The following is a 16,701-nucleotide window of genomic DNA, read 5'->3' on the forward strand; positions in this document are numbered from 1 at the left end:
CGCTCAATTGTAGAGGCAATCATAAATTATGTGCAAAATAAAATTTGTGTAACAAGACTTTTCTTTTCTGGAAATATAAATACGATACATACAATAAAAAACAGTAATTGTTTTATACATTCTTTGCATGCGTAGTTATTTATTTATTTATTTACATGCATATTACATCTAGATACAAAAGGTAGAATAGTTTAGGCTTTTTTTCTTCAAAAAATATGAGGTTTTGGGCTGTGGACTTTTAATATATATCTGTCTTGTGTCAAAAGTTAACACGTTATGAAACAAAAATATTACTGTATATAGTAAATTTTGAGTGCTGGGAATGAAAACATGGATAAAAAATTACAGCACAATGTTCAATTTAAGCATTTCATGATTCTCAAACATCATACTTGAAAAACATATAAATATATAACATATATTTCATTTTATTATAATGTATTTTATCTCTATTTTTCAATCTTTATCTTGATCGACTTCCTTTTAGTTTTTTATTTTTTATTTTGTTTTATTTTATTTTATTTATTTTTTATAGAAGACACAAATAAAGTAAAGGAGAAAATAAATTAAGAACTAAAATAGATCAACTTTTATAAGATAAAAAAAATGGATATGCCATCAGCTGAAGATCGGTTAAGGGCTAATTACCCTAATCGTGATGATGAATTTCAAGAACGTCAAGATAATTTAAATAATATTGATACAACAAATCACTATGATGATTATATGGATGTTGAGAGATTAGATACTGTTAAGACAGAAGGTGGCTATGGAGAAGAAGACGGTAATGCAGTTGATATCGATAATGCTATTGAAAAATATCAATCAGTACGTCGTGAAATGACTTTGCAATCTCGTAGAAAGTCATCTATTGTTCCTTCTGCTACTGTAGCTGCTGTAGATGTTGAAAAGGGAGAACCACAAGAGTTTGATTTAACAGAGTTTCTTACTGAACAACACTCCCAGATTATGGCTGCTGGACTGAAGCCTAAGAATATGGGCGTAATTTGGAAAAATTTGGTTGTTCAAGGTTTAGGTGCAGATGCAAAAGTAATTTCTACAAATTATACTTGGCTTGCAAGTTTCTTTCAATTTTGGAAATGGGGAAAACATTCAGGTCATGATTTTACCATCCTTAAGGATAATAATGGCTTCTGTAAATCTGGTGAAATGCTTTTAGTCTTGGGTCGTCCTGGTTCTGGCTGTACCTCATTACTCCGTGTTCTTTCTAATATGCGTGCCTCCTATACTAAAATTGAAGGTGAAGTGACTTACGGTGGTATTGATGCTGAAGAATTTGGTAAACATTTTAGAGGTGAAGTATGTTATAATGAAGAAGAAGATCTTCATTTTCCTACCTTGACAACTCAACAAACACTTCGATTTGCTCTTAAAAATAAAACTCCTGGTAAGCGTATTCCTGGTGAATCTAAGGAGGAGTTTATTGATAAAATTCTTTACTTGCTTGGTAATATGCTCGGTTTGACAAAACAAATGAATACAATGGTCGGTAATGCCTTTGTTCGTGGTCTTTCAGGTGGTGAACGTAAACGTCTTTCTATTGCTGAACAAATGACAACTCGTAGTTCTATCAACTGCTGGGATTGTTCCACTCGTGGTCTTGATGCTGCATCTGCTCTTGATTATGTTCGCTCTCTTCGTATCATGACAGATATTTTAAATAAGACTACAATCGCCACTCTATATCAGGCCTCTGATAGCATTTTCCATTTGTTTGATAAGGTCATGGTCCTTGATGAAGGTCGATGCATTTATTTCGGTCCTACTGCTACTGCAAAGGAATACTTTACTGATATGGGTTTCTATTGTCCTAGTCGTAAATCTACACCTGATTTTCTGACTGGTCTTTGTAACATGAATGAACGTCAAGTTGTGGAAGGATTTGAAGGCAAGGTTCCTATCAATGCTGTTCAATTTGAAAACGTTTATAAGCAATCCAAGTTATTCAATGAAATGATGAATGAACGTGATGAATATGAGCAACAAATTAACAAAGATAGACCTGCTGATCTCTTTAGAGAAGCCTTTACTGAGGCTCATCAAAAGCATGCTCCCAAGAGTTCTCCTTTTGTTGCTTCTTATTTCCAACAAGTGAAGGCTCTTACTATTCGTCAATTCCAACTTATTTGGGGTGATAAAGGTGCACTTGTTTCCCGTTATGGTGGTGTCATCGTCAAAGGTCTTATCATGGCTTCTGTCTTCTTCCTTATACCTCATGATGGTAGTGGTGCCTTCTCTCTTGGTGGTGCTTTCCTTTTCAGTTTACTTTTCAATGCTTTGATTGCTCAATCAGAATTGGCTGCTTTTATGCAAGGTCGTCGTGTGCTAGATAAGCATAAACATTATGCCTTATATCATCCTTCTGCCTTTTATATTGCTACCGTTATTGCTGATATTCCACTAGCCTTAGTTCAAGTCATTATATTTGAAATTTGTGTCTACTTTTTGATGGGTCTTACATTAAATGCAGGAACAGTAAGTTATCAAAAAAAAAAAAAAAAAAAAAAAAAAAGATTCAAAATATATTTATATTTTATGTTTATTAACTATTTTGTTTTATTTAGTTTTTCACATTCTTCATTGTTCTTGTAGTCACTAATCTTTGTATGAACGGCTTTTTCCGTTTCTGGGGTGCTGTGAGTCCAAATTTCTTTACTGCTTCTCAATTATCTAGTATTCTTTTGATTGCATGTTTGATTTACTGTGGTTATCAAATTCCTTATATTCAAATGCATCCTTGGCTCATGTGGATTTATTGGATTAACCCGTTAGCTTATGGTTACAAGGCTTTAATTTCTGATGAGATGAGAGGTCTTAAATTCTCCTGTGCTGGTATTTTTTCTGTCCCTAGTGGTCCTGCATATGTTGATGTTGATCAACAATATAAGTCTTGTCTCATTACAGGTGCCAAACCTGGTGATAGCTATGTTCTTGGTGATGATTATTTGGCTGATGCCTATGGTTACTATATCTGGCAACGTTGGATTAATTTTGTTGCTGTTATCCTTTTTTTTGTCTTCTTCACTGTCCTTACTGCTCTTGCTATGGAATACATTGATCTTCAAAAGGAAGGTTCTATTACCAAAGTGTACAAAAAAGGATGCGCCCCTAAGGAAGAATCTGATGAGAAGCTTATGCAGCAGACTGCCACTATCAATGACCAAGACATGGAAGCCGTTACTGATGGTACTACTTTCTCATGGCATCATGTTAATTATACAGTCCCTGTAAAAGGCGGTACTCGTCAGCTTTTGAATAATGTAGGTGGTATCGTTAAGCCTGGTAACCTTACTGCTCTTATGGGTTCTTCTGGTGCTGGTAAGACTACTCTTTTGGATGTCTTGGCGAAGAGAAAAACAATTGGTAAGATTGAGGGTAATATCTATTTGAATGGTGAAAAACTTGCTGCAGACTTTGAACGTATTACGGGTTACTGTGAACAAATGGATGTTCACAATCCTAATGCTACCGTTCGTGAAGCCCTTCGTTTCTCTGCTTACTTGCGTCAACCAGCTGATGTCCCCAAGGAAGAAAAGGATGCCTATGTTGAACAAATCATTCAACTTATGGAAATGGAAAAGATCGCTGATGCTCTTGTGGGTGACCTCGAAGCTGGTGTTGGTATCTCTGTAGAAGAACGTAAACGTTTGACGATTGCTACTGAATTGGTTGGTAAGCCCAAACTACTTTTCTTGGATGAACCTACCTCTGGTCTTGATGCTCAAAGTTCTTATAACATTGTCCGTTTCATTCGTAAACTTGCTGATGCTGGTTGGCCTGTACTCTGTACGATTCATCAACCTTCTGCCACCCTGTTTGAACACTTTGATCATCTTTTGCTTTTAATGCGTGGTGGTCATATTGCATACTTTGGTGAAATTGGTAAGGATTCCCGTATTATGATTGATTACTTTGAATCAAATGGTGGACCCAAGTGCTCTCCTGATGCTAATCCAGCTGAATATATCTTGGAATGTGTCGGTGCAGGTACTGCTGGTAAGGCTACTAAGGACTGGGCTGAAGTCTGGGCAAATTCTCCTCAAGCACAAGCACTTGAAGAAGAATTGGAAGAAATCCATCGTTCTGCTAGTCCTACCACTCGTAAGGCTTCACCTTATTCTCTTTCCTTCTGGCAACAATTAAAGTATGTCTACTTGCGTATGAATATCTCCTGGTGGCGTTGTCCTACTTATAATATGGGCCGTCTCTTTAATGTCTGCTTCATTGGTCTTATCTCTGGTTTCTCATTCTGGAAGTTAGGTCATACACCTGCTGATATGCAAAATCGTATGTTCTCTGTCTTCACTACACTTTTGATGAGTAATGCCTTAATTATTCTTGCTCAACCCCGTTTTATGCAAGAAAGATTATGGTTCCGACGTGAATATGCCTCCAAGTACTATGGCTGGGGTCCTTTTGCTTTATCATGTATTCTTGTAGAGATTCCTTACTTGATTGTTCTAGGTACTATCTTTTTGTTCTGTTTCTATTGGACTGCTGGATTACCAACTGAATCGAACCGTATTGGTTTCTTCTATATTCACTTTATCATGTTCTTATTCTATTCTGTTTCACTTGGTTTCACGATTGCTGCCTTCTCTGCTACACCTCCTATGGCTGCTGTCATTAATCCTTTCTTTACATCTTTCTTGATCTTATTCGCTGGTATTATGCAGCCTCCAAGTGCTATGCCTCGTTTCTGGAGCTCATGGATGTATTGGATTGATCCTTATCATTATTTAATTGAAGGATTAGTAGTCAATGCATTGGATGGTATACCAGTTATTTGTGATGCAAGTAATTATATCAAGGTCAGAGCACCCCCAGGACAAACCTGTGGTGAATACTTTAATGCTTACTTTGAAAGTGGTGGCCTTGGTTACTTGGGTAATCCAAACGCTACTGGTATGTGTGATTACTGTCAATATACATTAGGTAATGATTTCTATGAGGGTCGAATTGGTTGGTCTTTTGCTCACAGATGGCGTAACTTTGGTATCTTGACCGCTTACACTGTTTTTAACTGTTTCCTTTTCACAGTCTTTGTCTTCTTATTTAGAAAGCAAAAGCGTTAAAAGAAAAAAAAAACCAATATTTTTTTTTTACACTTTTACTTGTTATATTCCCTACTATATTATTATTATTTTATTTTTTTTTCTAATAGACCTTACAATAATATTTATTTTGCCTTTTTCTTAATTTCTTTCCCTATTAGTATTATTATTAACCCACTTTACATGTAAAAAATAAATTACTTCAATAATTTAAATTAAAAAAACTGCTATATATTTATTGAAACAAATTGTATATATTAGATACTTCTTTTATGTTGTTATAAATAAATTAGTGTCCACCTTCTTCAGCAGCATGGCCAGCTTTAGAAGAAAGATAAGCATGTCTAGATTTAGCTGAAGTATAAATATAATAGCCAATACCAAATGCAACACCAACATAAGGGATTTGAGAAGTAACACGACGAGCTGTGTTGAATACAGCGTTACGAGCAGCGCCTGCAAAAGGCTTTTGTTCAAAAGGTGACAAAACATAAGTTACGATACCCTACACAACAACAATAACAACAAAAGAAAACATATAAATATAAATAATTATCGATCTATCAAGTTTGTTCGCTTTTATAGTATCCCATCTTCTTTTTTTTTCGTTTTTTTTTGTCTACTTATTTACTTTTTGTTTAGGACCACCCATATGTCCCCACCTAAATATATGAAATAAGTCTAATTTAGTTTCTTTTTTTTTCATGTTCTTTCATTTAATTAGACATCTCATTTTACCAGCCCATGTATTTATGTCCTCCAACTCCACCCATTTTAATATTATAATATCTATTACAAAGAAAAAAAAATTGCAGCTAGTTAGTAAGTGGTGTTTGAGAACTCACACTTTGAAATGTTACCTTTGATTAAATAAAAAAAAAAAATATGTATCTGTATAACTTGTTCCTTTTAGGTAAAATTTGCTTTTATCCCTTGTTTTTTTATGGAGTTTAAAATAGCAGTGTATCTGGGGAAGTGAAGCCGATAGTTGTGACGCAATACCCTAGGCTTTTTCTAGTAGTAGATTTGTGTCAGCTGCATAAAAAAATTATTGTATTGCTCTTAATTAATTATTAAAGTACTTTGCCAGATAATTAATTACATAAAAATTTTATGTTAATCATTTAAATTATTTACATTAGAATAATTCCAAATCTAATCATTTAAAAAAAAAGTTTTTTTTTTCTTTATAAGTGATTTTTTTTTAAAAAATATTCTCTTACAAAATAAATAAACATATATCCTATTTACTTTTAGTTGTTAAAAGTTCCTATTCTGTACATCTTTCTTTTTAACTATTAAGTGGCAGCAGCCGCTTGTCAAAAAAAAAAAAAAAATAATAAGAATTATAACAATATAACAGCGTTAGAAGAGAATGTTAAGCGGACTTTAAACATGTATCAAATTTTTTTAATTAGTCTTATTGCGTATTTCTTTTATTATTTCTCAAGTAAAATTACATTATAGAAAAAAAAAAAAATGGAATCCGAAGAAGAAGAAGATCTTGACTGTCCTCTTTGTATGGAGGAGTTTGATATTGCAGATAGAAACTTTAAACCTTGTCCTTGTGGTTATCAAGTAAATATATAAGTAAAGGAAAAAAAGAAGAATAGGAAGATTGATGAAGTCATTTTTCTTTATATATTTACATGTATAATAGATTTGTCGATTTTGCTGGCATCACATTAGAGAAAATTTAAATGGACGTTGCCCTGCTTGGTAAAATGGATATAAAAAAAATAAATAAGTACAGAAGAACTAATCAGCATAACTGATAAAAGTCGTAGAGAATATTCTGATGAAATGGTTGAATTTAAGCCTGTTAGCGCAGATGAGTAAAGCATAAAAAAAAAAAAAAAAAAAAAAGGATAAATTAGAACTAAATATCCTATTATAATATAGATTACAACGTATTCGGAAAGAAAAGAAAGAAAAGGAAAGACAGCAGAAGGATATGGAATCAGCTAATAGACGCCACTTATCCAATATGCGCGTTGTTCAAAAAAATTTGGTTTATATAATCGGTCTTCATCCTCGATTAGCTACAGAAGAGGTAAATTCTTTCAAAATGAAATATATTTATATTATATGGACATTGACATAGTTAAAATGATAACAGATTGTTCGCTCAAATGATTATTTTGGACAATTTGGAAAAATCTCGAAAGTAGTAATTAACAAACGACCTGCACTTCCTGCTTCGCAAATGAATTCACAACCTAGTGCTGCAGTCTACGTTACTTATTATAGAAAAGAAGATGCTGCAAAGGCAATTGCAGCTGTGGATGGAAATGTGATAGCAGATCGAGTGGTTAGGTATAATAAATGTAATTATGCACATTATTGTTTGTTTATTTTTCTAATATAAATATTTATAGAGCTTCTTATGGTACCACAAAATACTGTACATATTATTTACGTAATATGACATGTCCTAATCCCAACTGTCTCTATTTACACGAACAAGGTGAAGATATAGATACAATTTCAAAAGAAGAACTTGCAACTGGGTAAATAAATGCAAACGCATTATTATTTTTGTGTGTATAGTTAAAATAATTAACACTTTTTTAACAGCAAGCATCATATGCGAGACATGTTATCAAATGAAGATGATCGAGTAAAGAATGTGCATGGTAGCAACTCTCCTCAAATAATTTCAAAACAACAACGTCCTCAATTAACAAGTGAAGATTTCCCTGCTGTATCAGCAAGTATTAAACCTATAACCAAGACAAATGATGATTCTGCATTACCTGCTTCTGCTTCATGGGCTAAAGTAGGAGGCACAAGCAGCACACCATCTACACCAATTATGAGTGTTTCAGATGCATTTGGGCCCACATTGTCTGCTGCTGTTGCTGCTACACAACAAAAGACTCAATTTCCTCCTATGCCAAAACGTAAAAGTGAAAAGAAGAAGCGAAAGGAACAACAACAACAACAACAACAACAACAACAACAGCAACAACAGCAACAACAGCAACAACAACAAAAGACTTTATTGGAGTCTTCTTCATCTACAACTGTGAATGAAGAAGATGAAACCATTCATGTATCACAAAAAGAAGAAGCTTCAGCAATACCATCTTCTATTTTTGATCAGGGATTAAGTGGATTTGTTTTGGGTCAGGCTTATAAGGAAGTATGTTCATTACCATCAGAAATAATGGATTCAAACATCAAAGAAGAGGAGAACCAAGTTGCAGAAGAGAATGAGTTGACATTAGGCATATCTGCTTTAAAATTAGATGATCCTAATATAACTACTGCCGAGCCTTCACCTGCACAAAGGAATTTGGAAACTATTCAATCTGCATCTACATCAAAACTAATCCCTTCCACTTTCCCTACTGTCACTGATTTCCTGACTTACTCTACACCTACGCCAAAATACAACGGCTTTTTCAATCCATTCTCTCATATGGCCATAATTGGTCAACAACATCCTAATAATAATGCTGCAATGCTTTTAAATAATAATGCTGATACTTCTGTTCGTCGATATTCAAGATTTGGATTTGCTCAAGCATAAAAAAATAAAAATAAAAATAAAAATATAAGAAATAGTCAAAAGAAATGCGTATACATATAAATATAAATATTCTTTTTATTTGTTATCAATTAAAGTTTTGAATGAAAAGGGTTCAAATTTGACACCATCACCCATGTAAAATTTACCGTCAAACTCAACCCAATGTAAACGTAAGGCATGTAAGAAAGCGGATAACCCTTCCATACATAACAAGATACCGATTGTCAACACAAACCACATACTAAAGCCAATTACAATTCCAATCACTGCAATAGGTCCAGTGAAATTAAACCAGATCTTAAGTGTCATATCCCACAACACACTTGATAATTCTATATTTTCAGTTATATGTAAGTATATTAAAAAAAAATAAAAAAAAGAGAGAGAGAGAGAAAGAGAGAATATAACAACAACACTTTATTATTAGACTTACGAGCATGTGCAAGTGATAAAGCCCACAAACGTAAATAAGAAGCAGTATTGGAGATACAATTTAAGCAAAACTCAATAACATGAATTGTTTGATGAATCATCTCTTCACTAAATTCGAACTACAAAATAGTAAGATTCAACGACTTATATATATATTACATATATTTTGGTCTACTACTCATGTATACCTTTTCTTCACTTTTTTCGACATTATCCTCATTTACTATAGTAGGCGTATTGGAAGTTTCAGCAGGATATTGCATATTTTCCTCTAATGCCTGTTGATCATGATGCCTTTGTTTGAGATAAAAAGGCTTAGCAAACCACATCCAAGGAACACAAATGACGGCTAATAAAATTAGTATCAATTGAACAGGTCCTTGATGAGGATAGAGTTGATCTTCAGGTTTTACTTTACCGGGCGATAAGAACATATAAATTAACATATTCAAAAGATTAGGAGGAGGATTATGAATAAGATGGCCATCAGTATCTAGCTCCCACCAATTTACACTCCATTTGTACATGATGCAAAAGATAAGATATCCAAATATAGATTCCATGAATAAGATTTGAGGTAAAAACTCCAACCAAATAAACATCCTGTTTCCATAGTAGATATGATTATAAACATTTAAACAAATAGCAAATGACATCTATTACAAATATATATATATATATATATATAAGAAGGTAGTTAATATATATGTATGTATATGATAAGTTTTAGCTTTACATGAATAACACCTAAAATGATGGCTTGTTTCATCTTGTAAGAGTTGGAAAAAAGTAAATAATTTTCAGACCCATGCCAAGCCTATGAATAGAAAAAAAAATCAAGTTAACAAATAAGCAATTATATAGGGTCTATATTTTACAGGATCAATCCCAAAGGGATAAATATGACCATTAGGTGTAGCCTCTATTGAATCTGTAGAAGTATAGTGAGAGGGCCAATCAAATCCCGATTTAAATGAATGCAATGAAAGAGAAAACATATCATTATAGATAAAGCCTGTAAAGATTGAAAATAGACCCATCAAGAGTATCATATAACGACCACTAAAGAACATGGTAAATATTTCATCTTTTACATTGGCAAGTCTCTTTTCATTTAGAATCAAATAGAGAGCAAAGCAAAATATGAGAAATCCATGCCCAATATCACCAAACATGATAGCAAATAAGAATGGAAAAGAAATGAGGGTGAAGAGGCCAGGATTGACCTCTCTATAACGTGCAATACCATAAGCATCGATAATAGTTTGGAAACCTTCAGTGAATTTATTTGTACGATGATAGGTAGGAGGTCTTTGGTTATTCTGAGAGAGTTCAGTAAAGACAGAGGGCATATTGGTTCCAGAGTCCTCGATAGCATTCTTTAGAGCCAAATGAACGATAGGGATATCAAGTTTGCTACACCAACCCTCGGCAATTAAGCATTTACGATTCAAATCATAATTAAAAAGATTCATGATGTGGTAAACTCCCTTTTCTTTGAGCACTATTGTATACCATACTGCTAAATGATCTGCAACGTTTAAGAGCTCATTTTTACGAGTTTCTTGTGTTTGGCTTAAAACCTATATATATATATATACATGTATACATATATATTTAGTTAGTTAGTGTGATGATATCTTCTAATACAATACTATGATTTTACAATGTTTAAATCACGAATACGAGTAGTAACTTGATCAAACGCTTCACATCTTTTGTCATGCTCTTCATCTACATTATAAAGCGTTCCACCCATACTCTCTGATATCTTTTTAATTTTATTAATAACTTCTTGACCATGGGCAAAGATGACAAATACATTTTTTCGTATTTTCTTTTCTGTATCCAAAGGGTCAATGATTATATCATTGATTTCAGCAAAGTTCATATATAAATTGCCACGTAGAATTCGCCAAAGGACACGTTCAAATATTTGCATCTTCTCTCTCGGTATCGTGCCTGCCACATAACCTAAATTTTCGATATGACCTGTGGTAGACTGTTGTCCGTCTTCAATATCATCGGCTACTAATAATTGAACCGTTGTTTCTTCAGACTGATGATGACGTTGTTGTTGAACATGTCTTAATCCGGCCTTTTATATTATTTTATTACAGTAAATGAATACTATATACGTCATTCTTCTTCTTTTTTTTTTTCTTATTTTACTTTACCTGTTCGAAAAAGATAGACGACTCTTTTAATACATATCGGAGTTCAGTTAATTGTAGAAAACGATGTAAAAGTGTTTCATAAGAAGAATTCATTTGAATAATATGTCTTTCATGATTATTTAACAATTCTTCTAGATCATCGATTTCTTGCGCTGTATGAGCTGCTGTAACAAATTTATCAGATGAAACAGATATAATAGGTATTCCTAACTTTTCAATTTGAGACTGTAAATATCCTAAGTTAATAATAATAATAAAAGGAGTAAGAGAAGCTTGTTTCAGGTACGTAAAAAAAAAAAGAAAAAAAAAAGAGGCTAACAGAGCATAGTATACACTTACTGCATTGTCTTTCCATTTCATCTAGTCTTCTTATTTCAGGTACAAATATACGCTGAAAAGCATTTACATTTGAATTTAACTAAATTAAAATAAATGTATACATCTTTTTTTTTTTCATATCATTTTTTTTTACGTCTCTGAATTGAACTTTTCCAAGTTCCCCTAACTCAGCTATACAAGCATGCGCTATTTCAGCTGGAATGAATAATTGGACAAGAGACATCTCTTCTGACCGAAAAAGAGTGGTCTTTGTCGAATCTTTCATGTTTTTTTTCTTAATACTAATAATAATAACAAAAGAGGGGAAGAAAGTGTTTAGGGAAAAAAAAAAAGTAAATAAAGAAATTAAGGAGTTTTTATCATGTTTGTAAATGATAAATACTTAATCCCCATACTATAACTGACTTTAAATACATGCATTATAACAGCTTTTAATCATCATTCATGATGAGCTATGATGAATGATTCTTTTATTGAAGATAGAGTCAAGAACGAATAAAGACCTGTTAATATTATTTTAACAAAAAAAAATAAATATTTAAATAAAAGTCCATAGGCACAGCTTATTATTATACAAGTTTAAAGTGCTCGTCAAATGTATCCTATTGACCAAAATTGAGTGACTATCACCATTTCATATTAATAGATATACATGTTACATTGTCAATATAAAACTATTAAGAAAGACAAATTTACAAAGTATTGGGGGTAGTTTAAAGATGAGTTTTACAAATGGCTTCTTGCTAAGATTGCGAAGAAATAAAAAAAAAAGAATAAATTTTAATTATTGCGAATGTTTAGTTAAATAGCATGATTTGTTTATTTAATTTCAATTAAGCATAAGAGAAAGTTATAAATAACATGAAATTTATAAAACGAGTTTTAAATTCTCTACTACTATATTTTAATTTTCAAAAAAAAAAGTACTCCGTATTGTTCTCAAATACTAGTTTATTTCTTATTTTTGTTGCTGTATATAAAGAAGGAAATCCTCTTATCAAATAATAAATATTACTAATACCCAAGATATCTACTATCATAAGTCACTGTTTCCACTCCATCTCTTTTTTTTTTTTCTATGTTGAACTTGTAACACTGACACCACCACCACATATATGGAAATTACCCAAATAGTGTGAAAGTGGCTGTGTTCCTGATTCCGATATTATGGGATCTACGTAATAAATTTTATTAAAAATTTGACACCAATTTTCTATATTAGTAAAAAGTCTAGAATTGTGCCTCTTCATTATTAGATTTCGCGCTTAAACAACAACAGCAAGATGATATATATAATACAATACTCATGTCAATATGTATTCATACTATTTATTATCAAAAATACAGCAGCATTACTAAAGAATTGGTTGGCTTAATTAAACGCGACTATTAACTTTCCAAAGAAACTGTAATCAATACATTTTATAAACTCTAGTCAATGTTTCAAACAAAAGATAAATAGCTAAAAAAATATAGTATAAAAAATAAAGCTGTTTGTTTGTAACTTGAACACTATTCTAGTAAAAAAAAAAAAAAAAAATAGATAAGAAACAAATATTCTTGGAAGATTGATAGATCTTTTTTCTTTTAGTTAATGAGAGATTTTAATAGGAGCCCTTCATGATATGCTTGCATATATTATTATGAGGCTTTAATAGCTCTTCTCTTTCCTATAAATGACTGTATAATAATATGTCTAATACTCATAAATACATCTAATAATTCCTATAAAGAAAAAGTCACAACAGACATATTATCTGATACAGAACCATTTCACACATAATAGCTCATTATTAATTAAAGTATCTGTTGTCTTTTATTTTAAACAAAGTCATGCTATATAAAAGTAAACATTAATTAATAGGAAAATGATTCAGCTACACATTTAGTTACAAATTATTCTGTCTTTTTACAATTGTCAATTTGCGTATTTTTATAAATAAATAAAAAAAAAAATTCATTGTTTATAATTACAAGGTTTCTCTTCTGTTTCTCTCCCCTCCCCCCAAAAAAAAAAGAAAAAGTAAAATACAAGTACATTTATTCACTGAGCAGTAGCGAAGAATTATTCAACAAAGTTTAATTCATGTTCCTATTCACCTAAATAGGGTAAAACTTATATCTGTAATACATTCAAATGTGGTATGTATCAATTGATGAATATCTATTCATATTCTTACATACAAATGTTATTTGAAGTCAAAAAAAAAAAAAAATAGAGTGCGATTGATTAGAATATACATATTTGACATTTATTTACCAATAATATGATGTCAGCATAGTGGTAATGAACCCAATATTACTAAGAAAAAAAAATTAAGAGGGCTCGTGTCAATTTTTATAGTTTAGTTAATTTAATAAATACGCCCAGCAGATAAATATAGAATCAAATTTAAACCCAAACATTTAGACAAAACACATTCATATTTTATTTTATTACTTGAAGCAAGACATATAGAAAATAAAGAATGTATTGAATTACTTTGAGAAAGTAAGAGAATAAAAATTGTTATTAAACAAGACATTATTTGTAAGTAATAAAGACGAGAACTGCTTATAAAACAAATAGATACAACACAATAATATGAGGAGGAGTAGTAATGATAGACACGCGTCGATCTTTTAAAAGATACTTCATCTATTCTAAGGAACTGAGTTTGGTAGATTTGCAAACACACATCCTTATTATTACGTTGATCGAAAGGAAATGAACCATGAAAAAAAAAAAAAAAAAGGACCCCGATCCAAATTCGTTTTTTGCTTTCTAAACACGTTATTGCTGCTTATTCAATGTTTTCAAATTATAGATATAAAGGTTTTGCCTTTCTTTTTTGTTTATTTTTTTTTTCTGTGCCAATTTTTTTTTTTTTGAGAGGTTTCATAAAAAAAAATATATATATATAAATATATACACATATTTACATATTTTTATATATAAACTTCGATCCCTTTCCTTCTTTTTTATTTTTACTCTTTTACTTTCCTTTGAATACGCAGGTCGTTTTTCAGTTTTAAATCTTTCATTATGCAAACTCGTCTTATTCCTGTATTTATCGCACTCATTGCACTTTTAATTACCTTGGTTACAGCAGCACCTGTCGACACTTTAGAGAAGCGAAAAAGTGGCAAGGTATATGAAGGTACTGCTACCTGGTATAAACCTGAAACTGAAGGTGGAACTAAAGGTGCCTGTAATGGAAAAAAAATTAGCTCCAAAGATTATATCGTTGCTCTCAATCATAAGCAATATGGTAACATGGATAAGAACTCTGCTTGGTGCGGCAAAAAAATTTCAATCACTGGTCCTAGAGGTACTACTACAGCCACTATTCAAGACGCTTGTCCTGGATGTGGATATGGTGATCTCGATTTAACTCCAGCTGTCTTTGAGGAAGTCGCTGGTGGTTTAAAGAAGGGCGTTGCTAAAATCTCATGGAAATTGGCTTAAAAGGAAATAATCAGATCAAGCTAACATCTTCTTCCACTAAGAAAATTACAATCCGACAAAGCAAGTAACAAAATTGACTTTGCACTTTTTTTTCTCTTTATATTCATATACATGTATAACTTCATACCATTCTCATTTAAATTATAAATAAAGTTTTTTTTTTTTTTTTTTTTTTTTTTTTACTATAACTATTATCCGCATTATATATATATTTTGGTTAATTTTATATGTAATGTATGTATGCCTTTATCTTTATAAGAATGTAGGTAAAGAGAATGTACATATTTCGTGCTTTAAATTATTATTTTTTTACGTGTGTATATGTTAGTAATTAATTTTAACTGGTTTCAATAACTATTATTAACATGTTTTTACTCCCTTTTTAAGTAATCTGCTTTTATAATAATGATAACAAATAACATACAAATAGTTTATAAAAAGCAGCTGTTCAAACAAAGTTTAGTTGAATAATAGCTTCTTAAAAGAGGGTTCATCACTAAAAACCCCTCCTCCTCCCTCTCCTCTTTAGAGAATTTACCAAGTTAACAATCTTATGCTGAGGGTAATCCCCTCTTTTCATAATAATCATTAAATAAGCAAGTTTCTGTTGTGTTCATATTATATATCAAGTCCTCTTTTGTCTACCCTATATCTTTCAAGCTTGTTGAAGATGACTAGCTTTGATAATAATAATAATAATAACATATATATATAGCTTAGAAATAATGAAAAGAAAGGCTTATAATACATGGATTTCAAGTAAGGAATAATACGATTAATAGCCTATATACTTATTGAAAGAGTTACCTGAAATGTCAAAAAATAAGGAATTAGCAAAGATATGTGTTGATTAGGAGTAGAATAGATCAATTTCATATGCAGGGTCAATTAAAGGATATTGACAAAGTTTAGTATGCATTGATAAAAAAAAAAAAAGGATAACGACATCTTCCTTTATTTATTATATTTTGACAAATAACTAGTGTTACGATGGAATGCATTAATTATTGGTGGTGGAATGATATACAAAAGAAGAGTATCGTCTCCTCTGCTGTACTAGAAGATTTTAATGTGACTTGCTTTAAAGTTGTATTTTTTATGAGTATTCGACATCATCAATACTATTTGTCTATTAAAAGAAAGTCTGCTATCTGTTTTTTCTTAGAAATAGAAAAAAAAATGATTCGTACTTTTGTCAGTTCACATAATAAAAATGAAACTATTTCTTCTACTTGTTTTTTTTTTTTCAACAGGTTTGAAATATTATAATCGTAAATATTCCAAGTTTAAATATCTTTAGCGGTCATTACGATAAGTGAGGTAAAAAGAAGAAAAAGAAAAAAAGGGGGAAAAAAAAACAAAAATATAATTTAGTTTGAATCAATCAAATTGCTACTCAAGCGAATCGAGTTAAAATTGATTATGATGCTAAATAGACCCTAAAATTAAAAGAGGCAGCTTTAAAGTAAAGATTATACTATACACACGTTATTATTAAGAGGTCCACACATTAACTGAGATATATAAACAAAAGACGTGGGTTTATCTTCCGTCAAAGAACTTGAGAAAAAGTATATTGTCAAACAATAAAGTAGCAAAACAGAAAGTGACTACGAGGTCATTATAATGTGAGAAACAGAAAATGACTATAAGCAAGCGCTATAAATCTAATACTCCTGTAAACTTATTATTAAA

General features: G+C 31.3%; 5 protein-coding genes across 5 annotated transcripts; 3 read left to right on the plus strand and 2 right to left on the minus strand.

Moving 5' to 3' along the window:
• Window positions 1-352: 352 nt before the first annotated feature.
• BX663DRAFT_587093 (ABC-2 type transporter-domain-containing protein) lies at window positions 353-5,267 on the plus strand (the record flags this gene model as incomplete). Its single annotated transcript, XM_051532251.1, has 3 exons — window positions 353-365; window positions 629-2,496; window positions 2,586-5,267. The coding sequence occupies 3 exons, from the start codon at window positions 353-355 to the stop codon at window positions 5,094-5,096; spliced, it is 4,392 nt and encodes a 1,463-aa protein (XP_051384265.1). The 3' UTR covers window positions 5,097-5,267.
• Window positions 5,268-5,284: 17 nt separating this feature from the next.
• Window positions 5,285-5,929, minus strand: BX663DRAFT_504560 (UcrQ family protein). The gene is made up of 3 exons (XM_051526932.1): window positions 5,814-5,929; window positions 5,707-5,737; window positions 5,285-5,580 (listed from the first exon to the last, which is right to left on the minus strand). Exons 1-3 carry the CDS (start codon window positions 5,846-5,848, stop codon window positions 5,365-5,367), a joined length of 282 nt encoding a protein of 93 aa, XP_051384266.1. The 5' UTR covers window positions 5,849-5,929; the 3' UTR covers window positions 5,285-5,364.
• Window positions 5,930-6,520: 591 nt separating this feature from the next.
• BX663DRAFT_504565 (uncharacterized protein) lies at window positions 6,521-8,685 on the plus strand. Its single transcript, XM_051526933.1, has 7 exons — window positions 6,521-6,653; window positions 6,736-6,794; window positions 6,857-6,910; window positions 6,978-7,128; window positions 7,195-7,391; window positions 7,454-7,585; window positions 7,653-8,685. The coding sequence occupies exons 1-7, from the start codon at window positions 6,555-6,557 to the stop codon at window positions 8,608-8,610; spliced, it is 1,650 nt and encodes a 549-aa protein (XP_051384267.1). The 5' UTR covers window positions 6,521-6,554; the 3' UTR covers window positions 8,611-8,685.
• Window positions 8,656-11,966, minus strand: BX663DRAFT_504569 (V-type ATPase, V0 complex, 116kDa subunit family). The gene is made up of 9 exons (XM_051526934.1): window positions 11,692-11,966; window positions 11,559-11,637; window positions 11,220-11,455; window positions 10,709-11,140; window positions 9,921-10,625; window positions 9,779-9,859; window positions 9,231-9,698; window positions 9,044-9,161; window positions 8,656-8,942 (listed from the first exon to the last, which is right to left on the minus strand). The coding sequence occupies exons 1-9, from the start codon at window positions 11,821-11,823 to the stop codon at window positions 8,686-8,688; spliced, it is 2,508 nt and encodes an 835-aa protein (XP_051384268.1). The 5' UTR covers window positions 11,824-11,966; the 3' UTR covers window positions 8,656-8,685.
• Window positions 11,967-14,416: 2,450 nt separating this feature from the next.
• On the plus strand, window positions 14,417-15,173 carry BX663DRAFT_504579 (RlpA-like double-psi beta-barrel-protein domain-containing protein-containing protein). Its single transcript, XM_051526935.1, has one exon. It carries the CDS (start codon window positions 14,584-14,586, stop codon window positions 15,004-15,006), a length of 423 nt encoding a protein of 140 aa, XP_051384269.1. The 5' UTR covers window positions 14,417-14,583; the 3' UTR covers window positions 15,007-15,173.
• Window positions 15,174-16,701: the final 1,528 nt, after the last annotated feature.

This window comes from Cokeromyces recurvatus, assembly GCF_025118155.1.
Source record: "Cokeromyces recurvatus strain NRRL 2243 chromosome Unknown BX663scaffold_8, whole genome shotgun sequence".
Lineage (NCBI taxonomy): Eukaryota > Fungi > Mucoromycota > Mucoromycetes > Mucorales > Mucoraceae > Cokeromyces > Cokeromyces recurvatus.

Excerpts from the sequence above, each read along its gene's own strand:
- BX663DRAFT_504560 (XM_051526932.1), bottom strand. The coding sequence starts at position 5,848 with ATGGGTGGAGTTGGAGGACATAAATACATGGGCTG. Across the intron at positions 5,738-5,813 it reads GGACATAAATACATGGGCTG|GTGGGGACATATGGGTGGTC; the intron begins GTAAAATGAGAT and ends TCATATATTTAG. Across the intron at positions 5,581-5,706 it reads TGGGTGGTCCTAAACAAAAA|GGTATCGTAACTTATGTTTT; the intron begins GTAAATAAGTAG and ends GTTGTTGTGTAG.
- BX663DRAFT_504565 (XM_051526933.1), top strand. The coding sequence starts at position 6,555 with ATGGAATCCGAAGAAGAAGAAGATCTTGACTGTCCTCTTTGTATGGAG. Across the intron at positions 6,795-6,856 it reads AATGGACGTTGCCCTGCTTG|TCGTAGAGAATATTCTGATG; the intron begins GTAAAATGGATA and ends AACTGATAAAAG. Across the intron at positions 6,911-6,977 it reads AAGCCTGTTAGCGCAGATGA|ATTACAACGTATTCGGAAAG; the intron begins GTAAAGCATAAA and ends ATTATAATATAG.
- BX663DRAFT_504569 (XM_051526934.1), bottom strand. The coding sequence starts at position 11,823 with ATGAAAGATTCGACAAAGACCACTCTTTTTCGGTCAGAAGAGATGTCT. Across the intron at positions 10,626-10,708 it reads GTATTCGTGATTTAAACATT|GTTTTAAGCCAAACACAAGA; the intron begins GTAAAATCATAG and ends ATATATATATAG. Across the intron at positions 9,162-9,230 it reads TCGAAAAAAGTGAAGAAAAG|TTCGAATTTAGTGAAGAGAT; the intron begins GTATACATGAGT and ends ACTATTTTGTAG.
- BX663DRAFT_504579 (XM_051526935.1), top strand. The coding sequence starts at position 14,584 with ATGCAAACTCGTCTTATTCCTGTATTTATCGCACTCATTGCACTTTTA.